This window comes from Semicossyphus pulcher, unplaced genomic scaffold (assembly GCF_022749685.1).
Source record: "Semicossyphus pulcher isolate SPU_LCO1_2020_fin unplaced genomic scaffold, fSemPul1.0.p SCAF_15, whole genome shotgun sequence".
NCBI lineage: Eukaryota > Metazoa > Chordata > Actinopteri > Labriformes > Labridae > Semicossyphus > Semicossyphus pulcher.
Genome location: NW_027211659.1, coordinates 782,467 through 802,831, shown reverse-complemented (window position 1 = coordinate 802,831; position 20,365 = coordinate 782,467). Strand labels below are relative to the sequence as shown.

At 42.7% G+C, this 20,365-nt stretch overlaps 1 protein-coding gene across 1 annotated transcript; it reads right to left on the bottom strand.

The window, feature by feature from the left end:
* Positions 1–12,542: 12,542 nt before the first annotated feature.
* Positions 12,543–20,206, bottom strand: dnajb11 (DnaJ heat shock protein family (Hsp40) member B11). Its single transcript, XM_069663168.1, has 10 exons — positions 20,037–20,206; positions 19,053–19,209; positions 17,749–17,846; positions 17,453–17,585; positions 17,131–17,273; positions 15,446–15,528; positions 15,314–15,371; positions 15,088–15,199; positions 14,839–14,998; positions 12,543–13,519 (listed from the first exon to the last, which is right to left on the bottom strand). Exons 1-10 carry the CDS (start codon positions 20,108–20,110, stop codon positions 13,455–13,457), a joined length of 1,083 nt encoding a protein of 360 aa, XP_069519269.1. The 5' UTR covers positions 20,111–20,206; the 3' UTR covers positions 12,543–13,454.
* Positions 20,207–20,365: the final 159 nt, after the last annotated feature.

The window sequence follows — 20,365 nt, the reverse complement described above, 5'->3', positions numbered from 1 at the left end:
AATTTGATGCAGTCATTGTTGCACAAGCTATAAGATTTATGAAAGAAAACTAATATGATTCAGTGGTTTATTTTCACGCTACAAAAGAAATCCAGTTGGGTGAAATCTTGTTTTAGCTGCAGGAATACAAACAAAAAAAGCTTCACGTTCCAACCAGACATGCCTCTCTCAGATTATACAACGGGGTGGGAGTTCACTGAGGTTACTCAACTCATAAAAGAGTGGAAAAAAAAAAATAAGCAGCAGCCTCCCAGGAAGTGTCAGAAGCTGCAGTTCCTCTGGTGTCCACTTGAGGCTGTCTCCAGCAGTGAGTCAGTCCCCATAGAGCCCCATGTTAAACTTTACAGCAGAAATAAACATGTTTACAGCCTGGTACAAAAAACAGTTTGGGTCTCTATAGCTCATTTCTCTCTTCATGACAACTGTACGGGGAGAATCTTTATACAGCTCACCTGTTTACATTATATTAAGGCTTAAAGTGATGCAGCATTAGGGGCGTGGCCTCTTTGAGTGACAGCTGGGAGCTGCTAGCTGTCTGCTAGGTGTCCCCTCAGCTAACTCAGTCACTGAACGTAACCTCTGGGCCGTGTTTGTGCTGTTGGAGCCTTTTGGAGATTTGTTCATGTAAATATCAGACAGATAATCTGTGTGTGCGCTTTATTTTTTAATCTCAAAGTTTTTTGTTGGCCAACTTTAGTTTTTTGTTTTTAAATGCAATTTTGAATGTTTTCATAATATGTTAACGTGTCCCTGTAAATGACTTTGAATTTGCTTTGTGTCTGAAAGGCGCAGCAGAGATCACAAGGTCTCAAATATTCTGGCTCAGCTATCACACAGAGCCGTCTGTAAACATCTACATCTATTTACAGTATGTCTGCATATCTGTGTAACCTGTCAAATATGGTGTGTGTGTGTGTGTGTGTGTGTGTGTGTGTGTGTGTGTGTGCGTAGAGACTAGACAAGAGGAGTGGATAAGTGAGAGACAGGAACCACCGACACTTTCCTCCAACCGAAGCTGGACCTGTTTTATCTCAGTGTGAGGAGGGAGAGCGGGAGCGGGGTCTCTGCAGGGACAAGGCCAGGCTCGGCCTCCTTGTGTGGCTGGGAGAGGGGGAGGAGGAGGGAGGCAGGGGGGGGGTATGGGGTTAAGATGATGTTTGCTGCAGGTCGGTCTGTCTGTCTGGGAGCTGTGGAAGGCCTGCTCCCGGGGCTAACTGATTAGGCCATAATTTGAGGGGGTGTCTTGAGGGAGCAGCCCACCGCCGCCACCCATGGGAGGCTGGAGTAGGTGCAATAGGACCCTGAGAACATCAACACACACACATACATACACATACACATGCATGCTTATGAAATGATGGATAAGCAGACGTGGGGATTGAGAACAGGAAGTGATGGTTTAAACAGAGCGCCACAGACGCCAGAAACAGAACCACCCCGCACCCCCCACCTCCCCCTCTTTAACACTGAAACTAAACGCACAGTGGAAGGAACAGGTAAGCTTTGAATTATGTTTCATATTCACGTCGCCATTTAACTGAAAGCGGCTGTAATCAATATGTCATCGGATCAACAATGGATCACACGGCTGCTCGTGTGTGAGAGGGTTTGCAAGTAGTGAAGAATGTACAGAGAATTCTCGGGAGCTTAAACCATGTTAGCTTCTTTTAGCTCGTTGTTTCAGAGTTCAGCCACACAGCTTTCATTCTTTGGGTCACTCCGACTCTTTCATCAACATCTCTGCATCCCGAGCAGGCCAGGCAGCTCTTTGGAAAAAATCAAACATCAAAGAAAGTTTTGGAGCCAAACAGACAGATATTTTTCTTACAAGGTGATGGGGAACAATGACTGAATATAAAGATGGCCGACGCTTCTCCATGTACCCCCGGAGAGGGCGCTGCCTTGCACATGACGTCCCGCCCCTTCCTCTAAAACACACCTTTACCTTGTGTCCTTAACGTGTTGGAGCCCTCAGGTGTCCTTGGCGTGTTGGAGCCCTCAGGTGGGCTCAGTCTGCAGCAGAACAGCTTCTTGTGTCGGTCTGAAGCAGATATTCACGCTGATGGAAAGTTCAATGACTGTAGTGTTAGTGTTAGTTACGTCTCCTCTCACCGTTCCTCCTCTACTCTGCTACTCGGGAACAGAACGTTGCAGGAGCCCCATTTGTCCACAGAGCTGTCAATCATGAGGCCACGCCCCCTTTTTATAGCATCAAATAACTAATTAAACATAAACTTTTCAGAAAAATGAACACTTGGACATAAATCAGCATGATAAGAACTAACTATAATGACAGAAACCATGTTTGAGAAAAATGTATTTGACGTATATTTTGATTTTATAGTTTGACTCATGTCCCATCTGTTAACATGGAGGAGGCAGGCTTTATGAGCTATACTGCAGCCAGTCAGCAGGGGGCGGTAGAGAGGGTTTGGCTTCACTTTTGTCAGCCAACTTACATAATTTAACATCTCAATAAATACACTTATTTGCCCTCCTTCAGAATTAGAGGAGGAGATTGATATCAACCTCATGTTTTAATAGTAAAAATTAAGCTAAAGCCAGCAGTTAGCTAGCTTAGCTTAGCATAAAGACCTGAAACAGGGGGAAACAGTTAGCCTGGCTCACGGTATTCTGTTATATCTTACATGTTTTAATGCGTTACAATAACTAAATTGTAAATACTGGACCTTGTGGCTGTTTTTTAAATACATGATTATTTTTTCATAACTGGCTGCAGAAATAAATTTTTATGTGGTGTAAAAATAAAAAAGACAAACTGAGATCCAGAAAAGTGCAACCAAAGTCAGAGTTTGCAAACCCGAATAAATGTTTTATTGATTTATTTTATTTTCAATGTTAAAATCGAACACATCAGTTCGCCCTTCTTTATTATACAGTCGTGTTAAATTAGTTCAAGTGAAACGTATTCTGAGGGATTTACATCTGTAGGTAAACAATGAACAATTAAACGCTCCAAACATAAAGCAGTAACTCGCTTTAGTCCAGTCTGCGTGAACCTTTAATATTTGAACACTACAGACAGGATAATAGGTGTAATTGAGGCAGCGTATAATATTTATTGCTGCAGGTTTTAAGCAAAGAAGCTGATATTTATCTGGTGATTACAGCTACTAAAGCTCAGCCCTGCTTTGTTTCCCCGTGTTGTTTGGCCATTGCCATGACGCTGTGCGGGTCTGCACTGTCAACAAGCAGCCTGCAATCTCCCATTAGATCAGACGCTATTAGGGCGGAGAGGAGTCACTGAGCAAACAGCCCTCCCTGCCTTTAAAACAGGGTTATCTAATCTAGTCAACAGGGATGAGCTGGACTTTGGAGTTCGCAGACAGACAGGCCAGGTTTGTCTACAAGTCTTGTTTGGCACGGGAAATAAAACGTCACTCAACATCAGACGGGTCTTCATTGGTCGATTCTCGTGATTCCTCCTTTACGAGCGGGGATCAGATAAGAGCAGGTGGAGGTCAGATAACGTCTGGTGCTGATGATTGGAGGGGCTGAGGTCCCTCTGCAGCGTTAACGTGCTTCAGCTTCTATTAAATGTTGTGTTGTAAGCATTGACCTACAGACTGATTTGTTAGTAAGCACTGAGGAGTGATGGAGTCCAAGGTAGGCGTGTCTTCACCTCATTAATTAGACAGGATACAGTTTTTTAAGTCTTATGCACAGATCAGAGTCATGAGTCTGTTTATCTCGAGTACTGTTGTTACGCTGCAGAAGATCTGTGTGATAAGATGTTTTTTTTTCTTGACTGGGAAAAACTCAAAACTCGCGCATGTATTAAAGTGTTCGGAGCCCCTCGGCCAATAAATCCCTTATCTCTTCATCTCTGCCCTGTTTGGACACTTTGGGCTGAGTGTCATTTGAAAAATGTACAGCAACTCCAAACCACAGACTGTATAAAAAGATGGCCGACATGACAGCTCCCTAAAACACAAGCCAAACCCTCTCTATCGCCCCCTGCTGACTGGCTGCAGTATGGGTCATAAAGCCCGCCTCCTCCATGTTAACAGATGGGACATGAGTCAAACTATAAAATTAAAATACACAGTAAATACATTTTTCTCACACCTGAGGGCTCCAACACGCCAAGGACACAAGGTAAAGGTGTGTTTCGGGTAGAGGAAGGAGCGGGACGTCAAGACTGCGGCTCCACCAGTCGATCTCTACTGCACACTCTCTGGATACAGATGAGCAAGATGGCAGTGCCCGCTCCGGGGGGGTTTAGGCTTCACCTTTGTACAGCGAGAGGAGGTGGAGGCGTCAACCATCTTTAAATAGAGTCAGTGCTCCAAACAGTCACAGTGTACTTACAGTAAATGCATGTGAGTATTGTTTAAAGACAAAGAAGCGAACCTCTCCATTGTACTTGATGCTGGACTGAGCCGTCCTGAATTATAGCTGGCACACGTTTCTGAGGGGACGACACTCGAGCTCCGTCGGCCTTATGCTGATTATTGACCTTCTTCTGTAGAACTGTAACTCTGTAAGAAGTTTCAGAAAGGATCCACACATTGTTAAATGTATTCTATAATATTCCCATTTGTTTGTGCCCATCCTCTCCATGCTCTACAAGGCTCTCTCTCTCTCTCTCTCTCTCTCTCCGTCTCCTCTCCTTCATGGCTGGCTGCTCTGGTCCAGGCTCAGGAGGGCTGTGTATCGGGGCCCAGCCTGGCCCCGGCCTGCCCAGCGTCACACTAAGTGCCTCTGACAGCCCACCGCACAGTTATTAACTGTGATCCGCCACCACAGGGCCCGGGCAACCCCGCGCCGAGGGGAGGGTCCACCAGAGGGCTCTGCTCGTAACACAAAGACCGCTTTCACCTCCCTCGCAGTGATCCCCCCTCACCCGCTAATACATATTTACATCATTTCATATACAGTGTGCGTACAGTTTTTCTAACGTGGCCCTGTTCATGTGCTGCTGGGAAGCTGCTCTGCCAACCGTCAGAAACCCTGACACTGATGTGATGAAGAAAATGCTTTTGTAGAGGACGACAGAGGAGGGGGTTCTTCTTAGTGATGTGTCAATCAGGGACGAGTTGGCTTCAAAAGATGGCTCTTTAACAAGAGGAGCTTCTACTCTCTGCTAAACAGATGATCCAGAGACGTCTCACTTTGGTTTAAAGCTGAGCGTGGTGCCAAATGCCGAGCATTTTAAAAAGGCATGGGGAAAAGTTAACGACAGTATTTGTTGTTTTGTTTTCTTGACATAATCAACTTGTTGAAAAAAGCCACCTAAAAAGCACGAACAACAAAAAAGACGGCCCGGAGGTTAAAGGGATAGTTCGGATTTTTATACCAAGTTGTATGAAATACTTGCTAGTGTAGTGGATGCAAAGCTATTGGCTGTATCACCGAGTCACGTGGTCAGAGTTCTGGCCGGTTCCAAACGTAGAATAAGTAGTTCTGGCGAGATGCCAGGGTCATGGGAGCGAATCGGGCTGCTGCAGGCGTAGTGATAAGATTTTTCAAGAGAGAAAATAGTGCCAAAAAAAGGCGCCGTTTATGAAATCCTATTGTGTTGGAAATAGATCACCATCGCCTGCGTGTTGTTTTTGTAGGGTAAAACGTTTGGGTTTCAGGCCGTTGGCTTGGCTCAGCAGTTAAATCGGCGACCATACACAGAAGCTACAGTTCTCGATGCGGTGGCCCCGGGTCCAACTCCCGCCCTCGGCTCTTTGCCACGTGTCGTTCCCACTCTGTCTTCCCCCATTTCACTGCCACCATCCACTGTCCTCTCTGAAATAAAGGCATAAAAAGCCTTTAGGTTTCATGACCCTGGCATCTCGCCGGAACTACTTCTACGTTCGGAACCGGTCAGAACTCCGACCACCGGACTCACTGAGTAAGCTAATAGCTTCACATCCATTACACTATAGCGGGTATTTCATACAACTTGGTGTCCAAAAAATCTGAACTATCCCTTTAAGTTCAGTGACTGAGTTAGCTGAGGGGACACCTAGCAGACAGCTAGCAGCTCCCACCTGTCACTCAAAGAGGCCACGCCCCTAATGCTGCATCACTTTAAGCCTTAATATGATGTAAACAGGTGAGCTGTATAAAGATTCTCCCCGTACAGTTGTCATGAAGAGAGAAATGAGCTATAGAGACCCAAACTGTTTTTTGTACCAGGCTGTAAACATGTTTATTTCTGCTGTAAAGTTTAACATGGGGCTCTATGGGGACTGACTCACTGCTGGAGACAGCCTCAAGTGGACACCAGAGGTACTGCAGGGTTTAACACTTCTGCTTTCTCTGCTCAGGAGGTTGCAGCTTGGATTTTATTCTTCACATAACATGAAATTAAGGTGTCCTGTAATTAAAAAGTCTTAGTAAACCTTTGTTGAATAATGAGGTAATATTTGTGCACGTTGGTCAAGCTGAATCTGACTGAACTCTAAAATCATGAGAGCTGCTAAATGAAGAGCCGCTCGGAGCTGCAGATAATCGAGCAGAGTTCCCCTCCCTAGCTCTCTTATGAAGGATGACTGCAGGGTATACATACATACACAGACCGCTGATACATCCAGCGCAGGCATGCTCAGCACACAGGCGTTATGTTGCCTGAGGAATGCCGTCCGTAGACTTGTGGCTTTCATCCATATAGGTGGTCTGCTGCTCTGTTTGTCCTGCTCGGCCTCCACTATCCCAGCCGCCCCTTTTTCTTCCTCAGGATGTGGGCGAGCGGAGCGCCATCAGCCCCCTTCAAACAACAACACAACACGGGTCATTAGATGACAAAATTGGGAGAGAAATAAATAAATGTTAGTGAGGAGGAGGACAGAGAGAGAGATCCGTAATGACAGCTGACTATGTTTAGCCCCCAGAAAGACGCTGGGATAAACAGCAGCTCGTCCCGGCTAACAGGAGGGCTTTAAGTCGCTGAATCGAAAACCCCCAAAGCCACTTTTTCCTGCCCACATCGGCCATAATGAGAGCCCCACCATTCAATTGTTGAATAGTTGAGGCTTTTCCCTTTGAGGTGACTGGCTTTAATATAGAAACGCGACATACACAGTGGAGCAATGGACGTCCCCAGCAGTGTTCAAAGCTGTGGCGGGAGAAGGACACGGCTGACATGCATTATTCCTTACAAAAGCTGCCCTTTGTTTGCTTTATGCTCAGATCCCACAAATTGTAGGCTTTGTCCGTCAACGGTTCTTATTTCGGGCAGAGTCCTGCTTCTTTCCCTCCCTCTGTCTCTCCTGTTGTCCTCTCTGCCCTCCTCGGCCTGAGTGTGTGTTCATGCTATCGATAACTGCACACACTGAAAACACTCAGAGGAGTTTTATTGTCTGATGAGTTCATCCTCTCTTCAGCTCCGTGGAGAGGAAGTAAGCTGTCGCTCTGCACCCTGCACGGCTCAAAGAACCAACTCAGATTATTTATGACTTTATTCTTTTTATAGGAAAGTCAGACGTGTTTTTCACAAACACCTCCATGTGTCAGGAAAGACATCAAATTATTCATTCTTCTTGGAGAAATGCAAAGAGTGTTTATCTTAGCTGTGAAAAGAATATCATGTGAGAGAGAGTCAGACGATATGAACTTCTAATGCTGCAGGCTTCAAACTGCACAGTCATTGTGAAACACGGTTTGCGTCGTCGTTAAACACATGACACAATCTCTGCACATGACAGACCTTTGCAGGATTCTCTTGCATGCTTTAAAAGGTAGAACTCTCCTCAGCGTGTGTCCCCAGGAGAAGTAGTTGTTTCAGTGCATTTAAGGGCTGCAGAATATCATCAGATTAGAGATATAGCTTAGTGCAATATCTAAGTTATATAAACTGCATTGTTTGATGAAGGGAAGGTGTCAACAAGTGAGACAACATGCTTGTTTGGTGCACATCATTTAGATTTCAGTGATGCAAATGTCCTCTGAGCTCCTCTGCAGCCAAACACAAAATATTCAACAAATAAAGAAATGTGAAACTATTAAACTCCCACTCAGAGTTTAAGAGACGCAAACTCTGTGAGCTTTTTTAAACAATACAAAACAATTTTTTTCTCCTCTTTTACATATTTTATTGATGTTGTGTGTTCCTTTGTTTTAAAGACTTTCACATATTGTTCTTTACACGCTCCTGTTTGTTTTTCATTTGATTGATTGGTTGTATTTTGCAGTATTTGCACTCTTTCTCATGCGTCTTTAATTTATCATAAAGAACTCTGAGCTCCTGTATTAAAGCTGCTGCATAAATAACGATGAGTCATGATAACAGCTGATGATTTTTCTCCCTGCGTGCAGCTCTGATCGTCCACCATGTTCGTTTGTACGATGAAAACCAGCAGTGACATCAAACACAACGTCCTCCTCACATCACAGCACAGCCATTCATATTTAAAAACTCAGTTAAATCTTTTTTTAGCTGCTTTATTTTGTGTTTTTAATTATTATAAGAAAACAATAAAAAGTTGTGAAAAGTGGAATTTATTTCTGTGATTTGACAACATTTGTCAGAAAGTCTCGGGTGTCGTTTGGGGCGGCTCTCTTTACAAACAGGTCAGGCTCCATTAACAGAGCACACTGCCGAGCCAGAGCAGGTCAAAACACCCATTGGCGCCACCGCACACGCACACACACACACACACACACACACACACACACACACACACGATTGCTCAATTAGCCCTCCTTCAGCCCGGGCCTCTCTTAACCCTGCAGCTACGCTTATAAGTCATTACACTCAGGGTCAAGTGTGATCCCTGCGCTTATCTGCATCAACAACTGGCAAGTGCAGGCGTTCTCTTACACACACACACACACACACACACACACACACAGACCTCTGGTGAGTGTTGAGGGTAATAAAAAGTGATTTAGGAGGGCTGTGATTGAAGAGGCGATGCTGCCCTCGTGTGCTCCATGATTTGTAATTACAGGCGGTTAAAAGATTTTGTGACGATCAGTAAATCCCCGACATCCCTCAGCTGCTCTCTGCTCAGACCCACGGCTCACAGAGAGGGTCACACACACTCTCCTCCACCCTGATGGACCCTCAGATCCACACGCTGAGCTGAACAACCACAGAGACATCTGTGTCCTTCAAGTCGTCTTTGTTTAAAACATTTAAGCTGTACTAAAACATTTTCTCTTAAAAAGCAGCATAAAACAAAAACATGAAAATATCATTTAAAAAGCTCAATTAGAACAAGAAGATTTGTTTCAAATAACCTGCAGGTGTTTTATAAAATGACTGCAGTAAGAATAAAAAAAAACAAGTAGATTTGTCTGATAGAAAGAAAAGATTTTTGGAATATTAGCTTAAATTTAGCCACTGCTAACACCTTTGTCTTTAAAAATGTGCACAGCAAAACTAAAAACAAGAACATGTGTCTGATTTAACTAATATCCCCCCAACATGTGGATAATGATGCTTAACTTTAACATCAAATGCTTCAGCCGCCGTCTTGAAATTAGGCTAAATGATCCTGTAAAAATAAAGTGCTTAAAAAGTAACCCTGACTAAATGTACACGCACGACAGAGGAGACTGCCTCGCTTGCAGAAAGACAAACACGTTTCTTTAACAAAATAAGTCTTGGGGTTGTTGTTTGTGTATTTTTGTGTTATTGGTCTTTTAAATGTTTAGTCTGGATCCGTCACAATATTTGCTGAACGCACAATAATACAGAAACCTCGACCTGACGAAGGCTTTGGTCGAGCAGCTGCTTCCATGTCCTGGGAGGTAAAATCACTGTTTTTATGAATGTAGTCTGGTGTGTGTGCAGAGAGCGATGGAACGTCTGTTTGTGGTTCAAAAAATCATCTTCCTCTGTAACAAAAAGGTCTGTCTCTGTAGGGATCCTTTCTGTGATGTTGTCACACACTTACAATAACAGTCTGAGCCTGTCACTTTAAATGGACGAACTTTGACAGGACCCTAGGGTCATGATGCAGCCAAAAATTTGCATCTTTTAGTGGTTTAGAGTAGACGCTAAAATATGTTTAAAGAAATACCGGAGTTGCCCTTTAAGTCATGTCCATCTCATGCACACACTTTAGCTTTGTAGGATGTGTTGGCTTTAAAGATCACAATGTCTCCCTGTTCCTATTAGGATGCAATAACCAGAACATTTAACAGTGAGCGGAGACAGTGAGAGGTTTAATCTGAGCTGCTTCACAAAGCGTCTCTTCTCCTCTGAAGCCTCCTCAGGCTGAAAATGACTCCGGGATGTGCGGTGGGCCGGGGAGGAAACTCCCTCCACCACAGCCCTGCTATCTCTGTGGGAGTTCATTATACACACAGACTGGCCACACACACACCAGAATACACACTCATTCATAAGCACACATTGTATGTACAAAACGCACACATGCAACTTCTATTGTGGGGGATTATTACACACACACAGTGGTGGGCAGATGTCTGCAGCAGTCACCACACTCTAAACTAACCAGTATGAATTTGTTTCTGTGGACATCCCCTGCCTCGCCCCGGCAGACAGACTCCCCGACAGCCTCCCACCCACAGACCTCCACCCACAAGGTGTGGGGTGTGTGTGTGTGTGTGTGTGTGTGTGTGTGTGTGTGTGTGTGATACCGACATGTGTTCAGACAGCAGATTACAGTGAAACCCACAGAGAGGTGACGCCACAGAGGGGTCACAGGGTCAGGACGTGTAAGAGGTGAAGGTCTGCGATCACATGGACCAACATTAAATATGATCTCCCCGACCTGAAGAGCTGCATTAATCAATACTTTTATACGGCTAAATGCTCCAACATGTTAACACACGACTCTCTAACTTTATCGGCCTAATTGTTTTCCTTCAGAGACGCCTTTTCTGTCATTCAATAAACTCACAACTCTTGACTCAGTGACATATTTTCTGGATGAATTTAGAGCAGATTATTTCAACGTGCTGAACTCGAGGCTTCAAAACGTCCACTACTTAAATACAGTCGATGGTAAACAGGGATTAAACCAAAACTCTTCGATTGTTTGTCAGTGAAAAAGTGAGGAGCAGACAAACACTGTCCAAAACTTTTACTCCTAAAGAAACTGAACATTCACAGCTGTCATTTTGAAGTTAATCAATCACTGCTGGTGTGCGTTGTATGATTATCATATCTGATACAGTTTTTTGAGACCTCTTCATCAGTGTGATATTTTTTCCCCCCAAAAAACCTGTTGAATAAAAACAGACACATGCAGTGAGCGGATGATCCACCAGGGGGCAGAGTGTCAGACCCACAGGAGCTTTGGATGAGACATGAAGGTCAGTCGGTGACCCACACCTGGTTTTTCATGGAAGGCAAGAAAACATTAAAATTGTTACTGATATTCAAGAGGAGTTTTTACTGGATTAAAGTAACAATTAATGGTATTGTATTTATTTATTGATGACTTATTTTAATGTAAAATCATGTGGAAATGTGTGAATCAAATTAGACACAGCAGGTTTTTAAGATAATGTATCAATATTCATTCTTTAGCACTTTATCATGAAACTTTTGATTGTTGAATTAAAGTTTAAATTGGCCACATTTAGAGTGCAAACTGATACATTTAGAACCTAATGTGTTGTTTCTTTCTACATACACAACCTGCTGTATCACAGTCACAGAGAGTAAGCGGCTCTCCTGTTCATAGTTTCCTTTTGCTAATTGATTTTAACAAAAAATACATTATCGTACAAAATGAAACTAATGCTTAGAGGAGAATATGATCAGAGTTTAAGGGTTAAAAAATGTGTTCAGTAGGTCGTGTGGTACACACTGTGGGTGGTTATATCAGCTCTATGAGGTGGGTTCTGTTTAAAGGGTAACAATGTTTTATTTGTTTAAGAAAACATAATGTAACCAGCAAACTGCTGAACACAAACGCCTGACTCATCAAATATGACACTAAACAAAGTTCAGGATCATATCTTGTTTTTTAATCTGTCTGAAGCTCAAAGACTCCAGATTAAAAACATTTAACTTTCTGAAAATAATGTGATGGTTCAGGTCATACAGGGCTAAATTATTATAATGATTTATTCTTCTAAAGGATTACCTTGAAATATGAAATTTAAGAAATTATCTGTATCGATAAATTCAATTTGGTGCCGCCTGAACCTGTAAGGGACATCTGGAGCACAGGTAGTGAACTCCTCCATCACAGTGCAGAACTTTTTTGGTATGAGTTTGACATCTGAGGCTTTCCGTACTTTTATACTAGAAGTTTGCCAGAAACAGTTTTAATATATCCATATATCTGTACGCAAAATGAAGCATGAAAAAAATACCATGCTTATTGGACATTAATCCTCTGAGCAGAGGACGATACATCACACGAGGAGCTCTGCAGGCTGGGTTGTGTAACTCAAGGCGTTTTATTTTCTACCTTTTTTCCCCTACAGACTGCAAAGGATGTTTGGTCAAAGCTTAGGGCCAAGTGTTCAGACTGTTGTGTTTATCCTGCATGAAACGTTTTGCTCTGTCTGAATGGTGTGCCACCTGACTAAATCCAGGGGCTCCATCTGCTGGTGAGTTCGACGTATAACACCTCGTCAGAATTTGTAGAAATCTTTATTTATATCGTCAGTCAAAAGTACATTATCCCCTCGAGCACTCATTAAAAATGGCCGAATAATTCACATTAAGGCCATGATGACACTCATCAAACCTGGAGGCAGCGCTGCAGTCGACAGTAAAAACAGAGAGAAGAAGAAAAGGTCCTAAAACCACCGGAGGCTGATTCTTTCTGCTGTGGAGTCCCTTTGAGTCAGAGGGTTTCAGCCCAGACAGGGAGGTCGTCACGTTTTCTACAGTGGCGTTCGAGGATAAGGAAAGTCCTCCAAAAGAAAACTTCACTGTTTAATGCAAGAGGTCAACTCCTGACACAGTGCAAAGGGGGACAGTGACAGCTTCCTGTCACACACGGGCGAGTCAGAGGAGACATAAATTAGGAAAACTGAGACACAAACAGAGGAGCTTTGTCCTTCCCTATTTACAAAGAATTATTATTGAACAGGAATCTGACCAGAGCCAATAAACCTTTCATCATTCACCAGGTGGCGCTGTTACATTCATGAAACTCCTAAAACAAAAGGAACACATGGGAGAAGCTTCTGGTCTTCTTGCAGACGTTTAAAGGTGTTTAAGGGGTCTTTGTCCTCAGTTCGTCAGCAGCAGCAGAGTGTCCTCTTCACCCCGACAGAAACAAGTGTTTGATTTTAAAAAGGAGAAGGCCGTATGATAACATGATGCAGGAAACAAGAGGACAAAATAACATGGCATGTTTTCTATTTGTACACTTTAAATAAAACGTTACATGAGCCGCTGCTGTCGACCTGCACAACTTTAAAAAGGTTAAATTGGGTTGAGCCATCCTGAGAACAATCTGAAATAATAAATACACCCTGGCCCTCCTGTAGATTGAACGTGTGTGTGTGTGTGTGAGTGTGGGGCAGATAACTCAGTCCAGGCTGCGTGTGTTGGTGTGTTAGTATCCTTGTAGTCCATTGTAAACCTTCTGTACAGATCCCTGCTTCAGGAGGCCCCGAATACCTGCAACAAGAGGACGATAACCGTGATCAACAGCGGCAGATAAAAAACTTTTATTCATGTAAATAATCAGATAATCTTTAACTGGGCTGTGATCGTTTCCAAATGATTTAGTGACATAACTCAACAATAATTGCATGTTTCAAGTGTTGAAGGAAAATAACAGTTCACAGTTCTCTGGTAGAAATTCTACATTTGATTTAAGTAGTGCACAGTAGGATTGAGACAATTTATCAATACGGCAACATATCCTCATCCTGATTCGTTCAAAATGATTATCGATAGGCTGGCGTCAAATATCAATATTTTCATTTACAAATAAACGGCGCTCTGAACAGATTTCCCTGCGATTTTGACTCCAGTCACTTCATGACTCCTCGCGGTGGCGCGTGTTACATGAATGAGGGTTATGTCAACAGAAGTTAACTGGACAGCAGGATAAGAGAAGAAGAGAGCGGGCTACCGTTCGATAGCGGTGAAAAGAAGTGAAGAGATGCACCAGCCGCTTTCAGAGTGACAGAGGATCCAAAGTCCTAATTCGTTTTCACACTTGTTCTGTAAATTTAATTTACAGAGTGAAAACTTTGTTTTATCTCAGTTTGTGTCAAACTCGGTGAAAGTGACACCATACTGCAGTAATAAATACATTAATCCTGCACTTCTTTTTGCACCTTTTAAGAGGCAGTTTGTTTTCTTCAGTTCATCCGATATCACGACGTATCATTATACGATTGTCTTGCAATATATCAATTATTGCAGAATCGTTATCGTGGGACACGTATCGTATCGTGAGTTGCCCGGTGATTCCCACCACGAGTACAAGTTTACAGCAACATTATGCAAAAACTGGTATTTTTTGTGACTTTGACCCTTTTGCAAAAAAACGTAAGAGCAGGTGCGTGATTTACTCTCTTTAGACCTTTTGCTCAGTCACTCTTTTTTTCTGCAACGTCAACGTCCTGTTCGGTCTCTTCCCTCCGCCATGAAGTGCTGAGAATATAAGCTGAGACCACTAACATGAGGTGTTAAACTTCAGGGTGTTCAGCCATAAAACTGTGCAGTACCTCTCAGATGGAAGTCGCTCCACTAAAGATATATGTAAAGATCCGGTGTTCAGAGCAGACGGAGCATGACAGTGGCATCATCACAAGTCAGTGTCCCATCGAAATGATTCTGAGCTGGTTTTTTAGTTAAAGTTGTTGCATGTCTCTTTTCAAAAGGCTCACAAGCAATGGAAGTAGACCTTTAAGTAACTTTTCCCAAAGCTTCTCCAGGCAGGATCAACATCCCTGCACCTCCTTCAACACCTCCTTCACCCTCACCGTCTTTCTGCTGGTCGTCCAGCTGAGTCTGAGGAAACTCCACATCGAACGTGATGATGAGGGAACCTCGGATGTTGATGTTGTCAAAGTTCGGCAGACCCTCTCCTTTCTTCCACATCCGAGCTCCGGGCTTAGTGACCTTATCTCTCTCTATATGAACCTGTCAAACAGAGGCAGCCATTCAATCACACTGGTACATTCACTTCAAAACCCTTCTTTCTGTAGCGTTAAACAGTCTGAGTTCTGAACCTTGTGTCCGTCCAAATGTACGATGTCCATCTGGAAGCCAACCAGAGCCTCCACCAGGGAGATGGTGACGTTTGTGTACAGGTCGTCTCCTCTGCGCTCAAACACAGGATGTCTAACAAAAGGAAAGAGCCCAGATAAAGTTACTGTGCATCATTCATGTAACACTCTGCTATAGATGTGCTGTGTTGCACGTAACAGACACAAAAGGAATCGTGCTTATTCGTACTTCAACACTTTGATGCGGAATCGTAGATCTCCAGGTTCTCCATCGATGTGAGGTTCTCCTGTGGTCACATGAAGATGTTAACAACAGATAAAACTTAACTTAATATTTACATGAAGCTTTATGTAGATTTACCTTCTCCTATGAAAGGGTACTCCATCTCATCCCTCACTCCCTGTTCAATCTCTACCTCCAAGGTTCTCTCTTCATTCACCAGCCTGTGGGCGAGACGGCATCATAAGGAACATGTTTAAAATAAGAGTTGTACATAAATGTTATCACAACTCTGGAATCAGCTCAGCTGTTCGTTTATCAGCTGCACCAGGATTCATCTAATGTCTGACACCTTCATGAAGCGTTTCATCTTTAAACTGTTGTAAAGACGGATTTCACTTTTTGATCAGATTACAGGATGTAGTTTTCTGAAGAATTATATAAAGCTGTTTCAGTTATTAACTGTCACAGAAAACATTTCTGGTGGACAAAATAAACAAACATACGACGGCGAATCAGAGCCATCGTAAAAACAAAAACAGAGCCGGAGGAAAAGAGAAATGGTCCGAGAAAAAAAAACTACTCTTTTGCGAGAAACAAAAACTAGTAAAATCGTGTTCTAAGCCACGACCCCCCCAAACAGCAGGTTGTGGTTCACGGCCCCCTCCCTCTGATTCACCTGTGTCTCTGCCCTGTTGGCTCTGCTGCTCACACACGGAGCTCGGAGCAGATTTAACCTGTTTTCTCTGCACACAAGGAGCTCCCCGTTTGCCCCAGGGGTTACATCACACATGAGAGTTACCCTACGACCTCATGACGGAGACTAACAGGAAACAAACCTGCATTACAGACAAGAAATATACAAAACTACTTTAAGTTAGTGGTTTCAGTGGTTTTGTTTGTATGGAGGCTCATACAACAAACAACGATCCTAAGGTCGTGACTGACGACTATATTAAGGGTGATATGTGCTTGGGTCGGCGTCCAGAGAGGACTCGTGCAAAATTATGACTTTATAACTCATAAATATTCTGGATATTTTCTAGCAACTTTCTGACTTTAATCTCTGAATTTTATAGTTTATAGAATATTTCTCTTCTCTTCACACAGTCGTAGAAACTCCTCTGAGTATAAAGCGTTACAATAAACGGCTCTCTTTCGTTCTCAGTTGGAGAGGCTGAGTTTTACAGCGTTAGTGTTTAGTTAGTGACTATTTTGTATCAAAGATGTTCGGCTAAATACAGAACATCTAAACCATTCCAGAGGGAGGCTTTACTGCAGGACTGATCACACTGCATTAGTTACACATGGGCGTGCCGCATAAAAATGTTAAAAGTAAATCAGTGAAATTGTTATTCGACACACCTCACACCCCGAGGTGATCTGTTGAGCTTAAGAACAGTTTCTTTAGAGGAAATGTGACGACACTTTCCACCTCTGGTGTTCTATTAACAGGAAACCAGACTGGAGAATATTTTAGGAACTAATGTTCGATTGTTTTTATGCCATTTAAGTCTTTTTCTTACAGCTTACACAACTCTGATTATTGAGCCACGAGATTTGAGTGCTAAAGCCTCACAAACGACATCATTTTTCAACTTAAGGGATCAGATCCAAAAGACAGCGAGGACAGCACGACCCCTTCTGTTCAGCTTATAGAATAAAGCAAAAGACAGTCGATGTCGACCTGAGTTGATCCAAAAACAGAGCACACTGTCTGCACATTGATACGCCACACATTGATACGCCACACATTGATACGACACACATTGATATGCAGCTGTGATTGAAAAGAAAAGCAAGACAAAACACGTCACATGACTTACTTGACGTTGGGACACTCGTCACACACCATCTCCTGAGTCATCTGGAAGCGTCCAGGTCCGAGCTGCGTCGTCCTCATCTCCTGTCTGCAGTTACACTTCCTCTTGCCGGGGGCTTCTTTGGCTACAGGCTTGTTACGGACAACCTGAGTGACAATGATGATTTAGCAATGATTATTTTAAGGAAGCAAACCAGGAGTAAATCACAGGGCAGGTCGGCACAATGCCGAGTGCAAAGCTCAGTTTTTCCCCTTTACATCTTTCATTCAGACACATACTTTGTGTAAAAGTCAAATATTGATAATTCTGATTATTTTCTCCTCACCTCCACGAAGTTCCCAGAGTACACCTCTTCAAGCGTGACCTCCAGGTCTAGTATGATGTCATTTCCTCTGGGGATGTTTCTGTCCTGTTGCTGTCGGTTTCCTCCAAACATGAACCCAAAGTCTCCAAAGAAGCTGCAGACGGGGCAGAGTGAGAGAGGCAGTGGTATCAGAGGACTATTTTTAGACATGTGAAACAGTTTTTGATCTCTAGATTCATTTCAGCATCTGACATTGCATTAGCCATTTAGCTGCATACAGTAAAGAATTCCTGCCCAGGTGAGCTCATGAAACTAACCTGGAGAAGATATCGTTGTGTGAGCCGTGGTGACCCTCTTTGAGTCCGTCTTCTCCGTATGCGTCATATTGTTTCCTTTTTTCTTCATCTGAGAGCACCTACAAATAAAAGAACCTGTCAGTCACACAGCGACAGTAACAAACACCTTTTGAATACAGTGTAATGCAATATGACAATATTACAAAGCACAGCCTTAAAAAACACGAATAACGCCTCTTTGACACAGTCTTAACAGAACTTTATTATTAGAACATTTAAAAAGTGAAAATTATAATGATTAAACCAGATGTGGTGGGGGAAGTATTCAGATACTTTACTTAAATAAAATAACTTATATCACAAAGTAAAAACACTCAAGAACAACTAAAACTCCTGCAATCAAAAGTAAAGGTTGTAAATATAAAAAGGAAAATGTACTTTAAGTTTTACAAGTACTTAATTCAGAAAAATGCCCCCTTTGACAGCTATTATATATCATACAACTGAACTCGAGTATTAATAAAAAAACAGGATTTAACTGTTTAAGTAGGTTGAGGTGAAGTTCATTTTAAACCATTTCATATAGGACTGCAAAGAATGAAGATTTTCATCCCGGATTAATCCACTGCTTATTTTCTCCATTAAGCAACTGATTGTTTGGTTTGTAAAACTGCATCACAATGAACAAGAGCCCAAAGTAACACAGCAGCAAATATTCACATTTAAAAAGCAGGATACATTATGTCAATTAAATAATGGATAAATTAGTTCACCTGTAAATACTTCTAGGAAGTATCATTTACGTTTCGTGTGCAAGAGTAAATACAAAGCAAAGCCGGCAAACGAAAGTAGTGGAGTAACAGTACAATATGCCCCCCCAAGTACCTCAGTTTGAACTTAAGCATAATTTGCTCTTGTGTCTACTCACTATGTATGTAATGACAGGTCTAATCTCTGTTATTTGTAAGAGCAATGCGAATATTTGATAAGGAAACACCTGCTCATGAATCCACTCCCACCGCTCCACGTCCTGTTTTCCTGTATGCCAGCTGTGCTGCAACAGCCAATCAGATGCAGCCACACGGTCTACTCGACCAATTACAGCAAAGGTCTCATTTCCAACAACAACCAAATAGCCAGCGTACAAAAGACTTTTGTATCTGTGCCTGAAGCTCTTCCGCACACAACCAAATATCTATACTAAATCTACAATACCGTCTCCTGACAGTTTTGTATTCTCAACCCTATCATGTGTCAAATTAAGTATTCTGTGCCTCTTTTTATTTGTCACAAGCATGAAACTCACAACGATAGCTTATACTCACCTCATAAGCTGCCCCCAAGTCCGCAAATTTATCCTGAGCTTTGGGGTCGTCTTGGTTTCTGTCGGGATGTAACTGGAGAGCCAACTTTCTGTAGGCCTTCTTTATATCCCTGATTGATGCACTCTTAGTCACCCCCAAGATCTTGTAGAAATCTCGCCTACAATACGAGGAGGTAAGGTGTGAGTAAACATGTTTAAAGCAACGCAGACAAGAAAAAAGAAGAGAAAACTATGCTAGCTAGAGAACGTTGCTGTTACTTTAATAGCGTGATTTATTTTGATACAAAGCTAGCTGTTAGCTACCTGCATTCATTGAAAAAGAAGCCGGTATGAAGCTAGTGTTAGCTCCTCTATGCTAGCTAGTCGTACAAAAGCAGTTCCTAGTCTATGTGCAATTAGTCTAAGAAGTATTAGGCTCATGAACTACTCATGGAAGAAATTGGTTTCATTCCACATCAAATTGTTTCATAATTAAATGGTAAATAAATGAAATGGCACCCCTGCCATCCTTTACTTTGAAATCCGGAAGTGTTACTGGGATTTACGGTAGATTTTAGTGATCTCTTTATTACACTGTATATTCATTTGATGATCCGCAAGTTCAGAACCGGGAATAATTAATGGTAAAGTGTTTAACTAAAATCTGTCACAATGTGTGTGTAAAAGTCACTAACGGCTCCACCGAGCTGTTTCATAGCAATTACCGTAAACAACAAATCACATGCGCAATAGAAATACAGGGGTTTGCTGGCTTGACCATAATAAACTGCCGTTACAGTTGCAAGCAGTATTTGCTGACTGTTAGCTTACCAAGACAAAAGCCAAACAAAACACTTATTAGCACGTTAGCTTAATTTGTGAGAGCCTGCTCCAGTCTCCTCCACACATGTATAACTGCTCTGGACCAATCACAGAGGAACATGTGTACCACCTGGCGATGCTATTTCACCGCTGTGTGTGTAATCTCCTAGCATACCCCACTTACCCAGCCAGCACCGCCGTAATCACGTAAAGAAGCAGAAAGCACACATTGCAAAGATTCATTCCTTTAGAAGCCATAGATCCCAGTGTTTCTTGAAAGGTAGGAGCAGAAAGAAGAGCCGGCTTTCAGGGCTGGTTCCTGCTGCCAGTCACAAGCCTTCTTCCTCCTGTCAGAGAAAGCCCTCCCACTGGATGTCGGCAGACCCGCCTCCTAGCTCAAACCACGCCCACATTTAAAGAAACAGACCTCACCCTATATTTGAATCAAATATTTGAATACAGCATCCGTTCTTTTAGTGTATAATTGTTTGCTGCAAAGTGTTCAAAATGTAT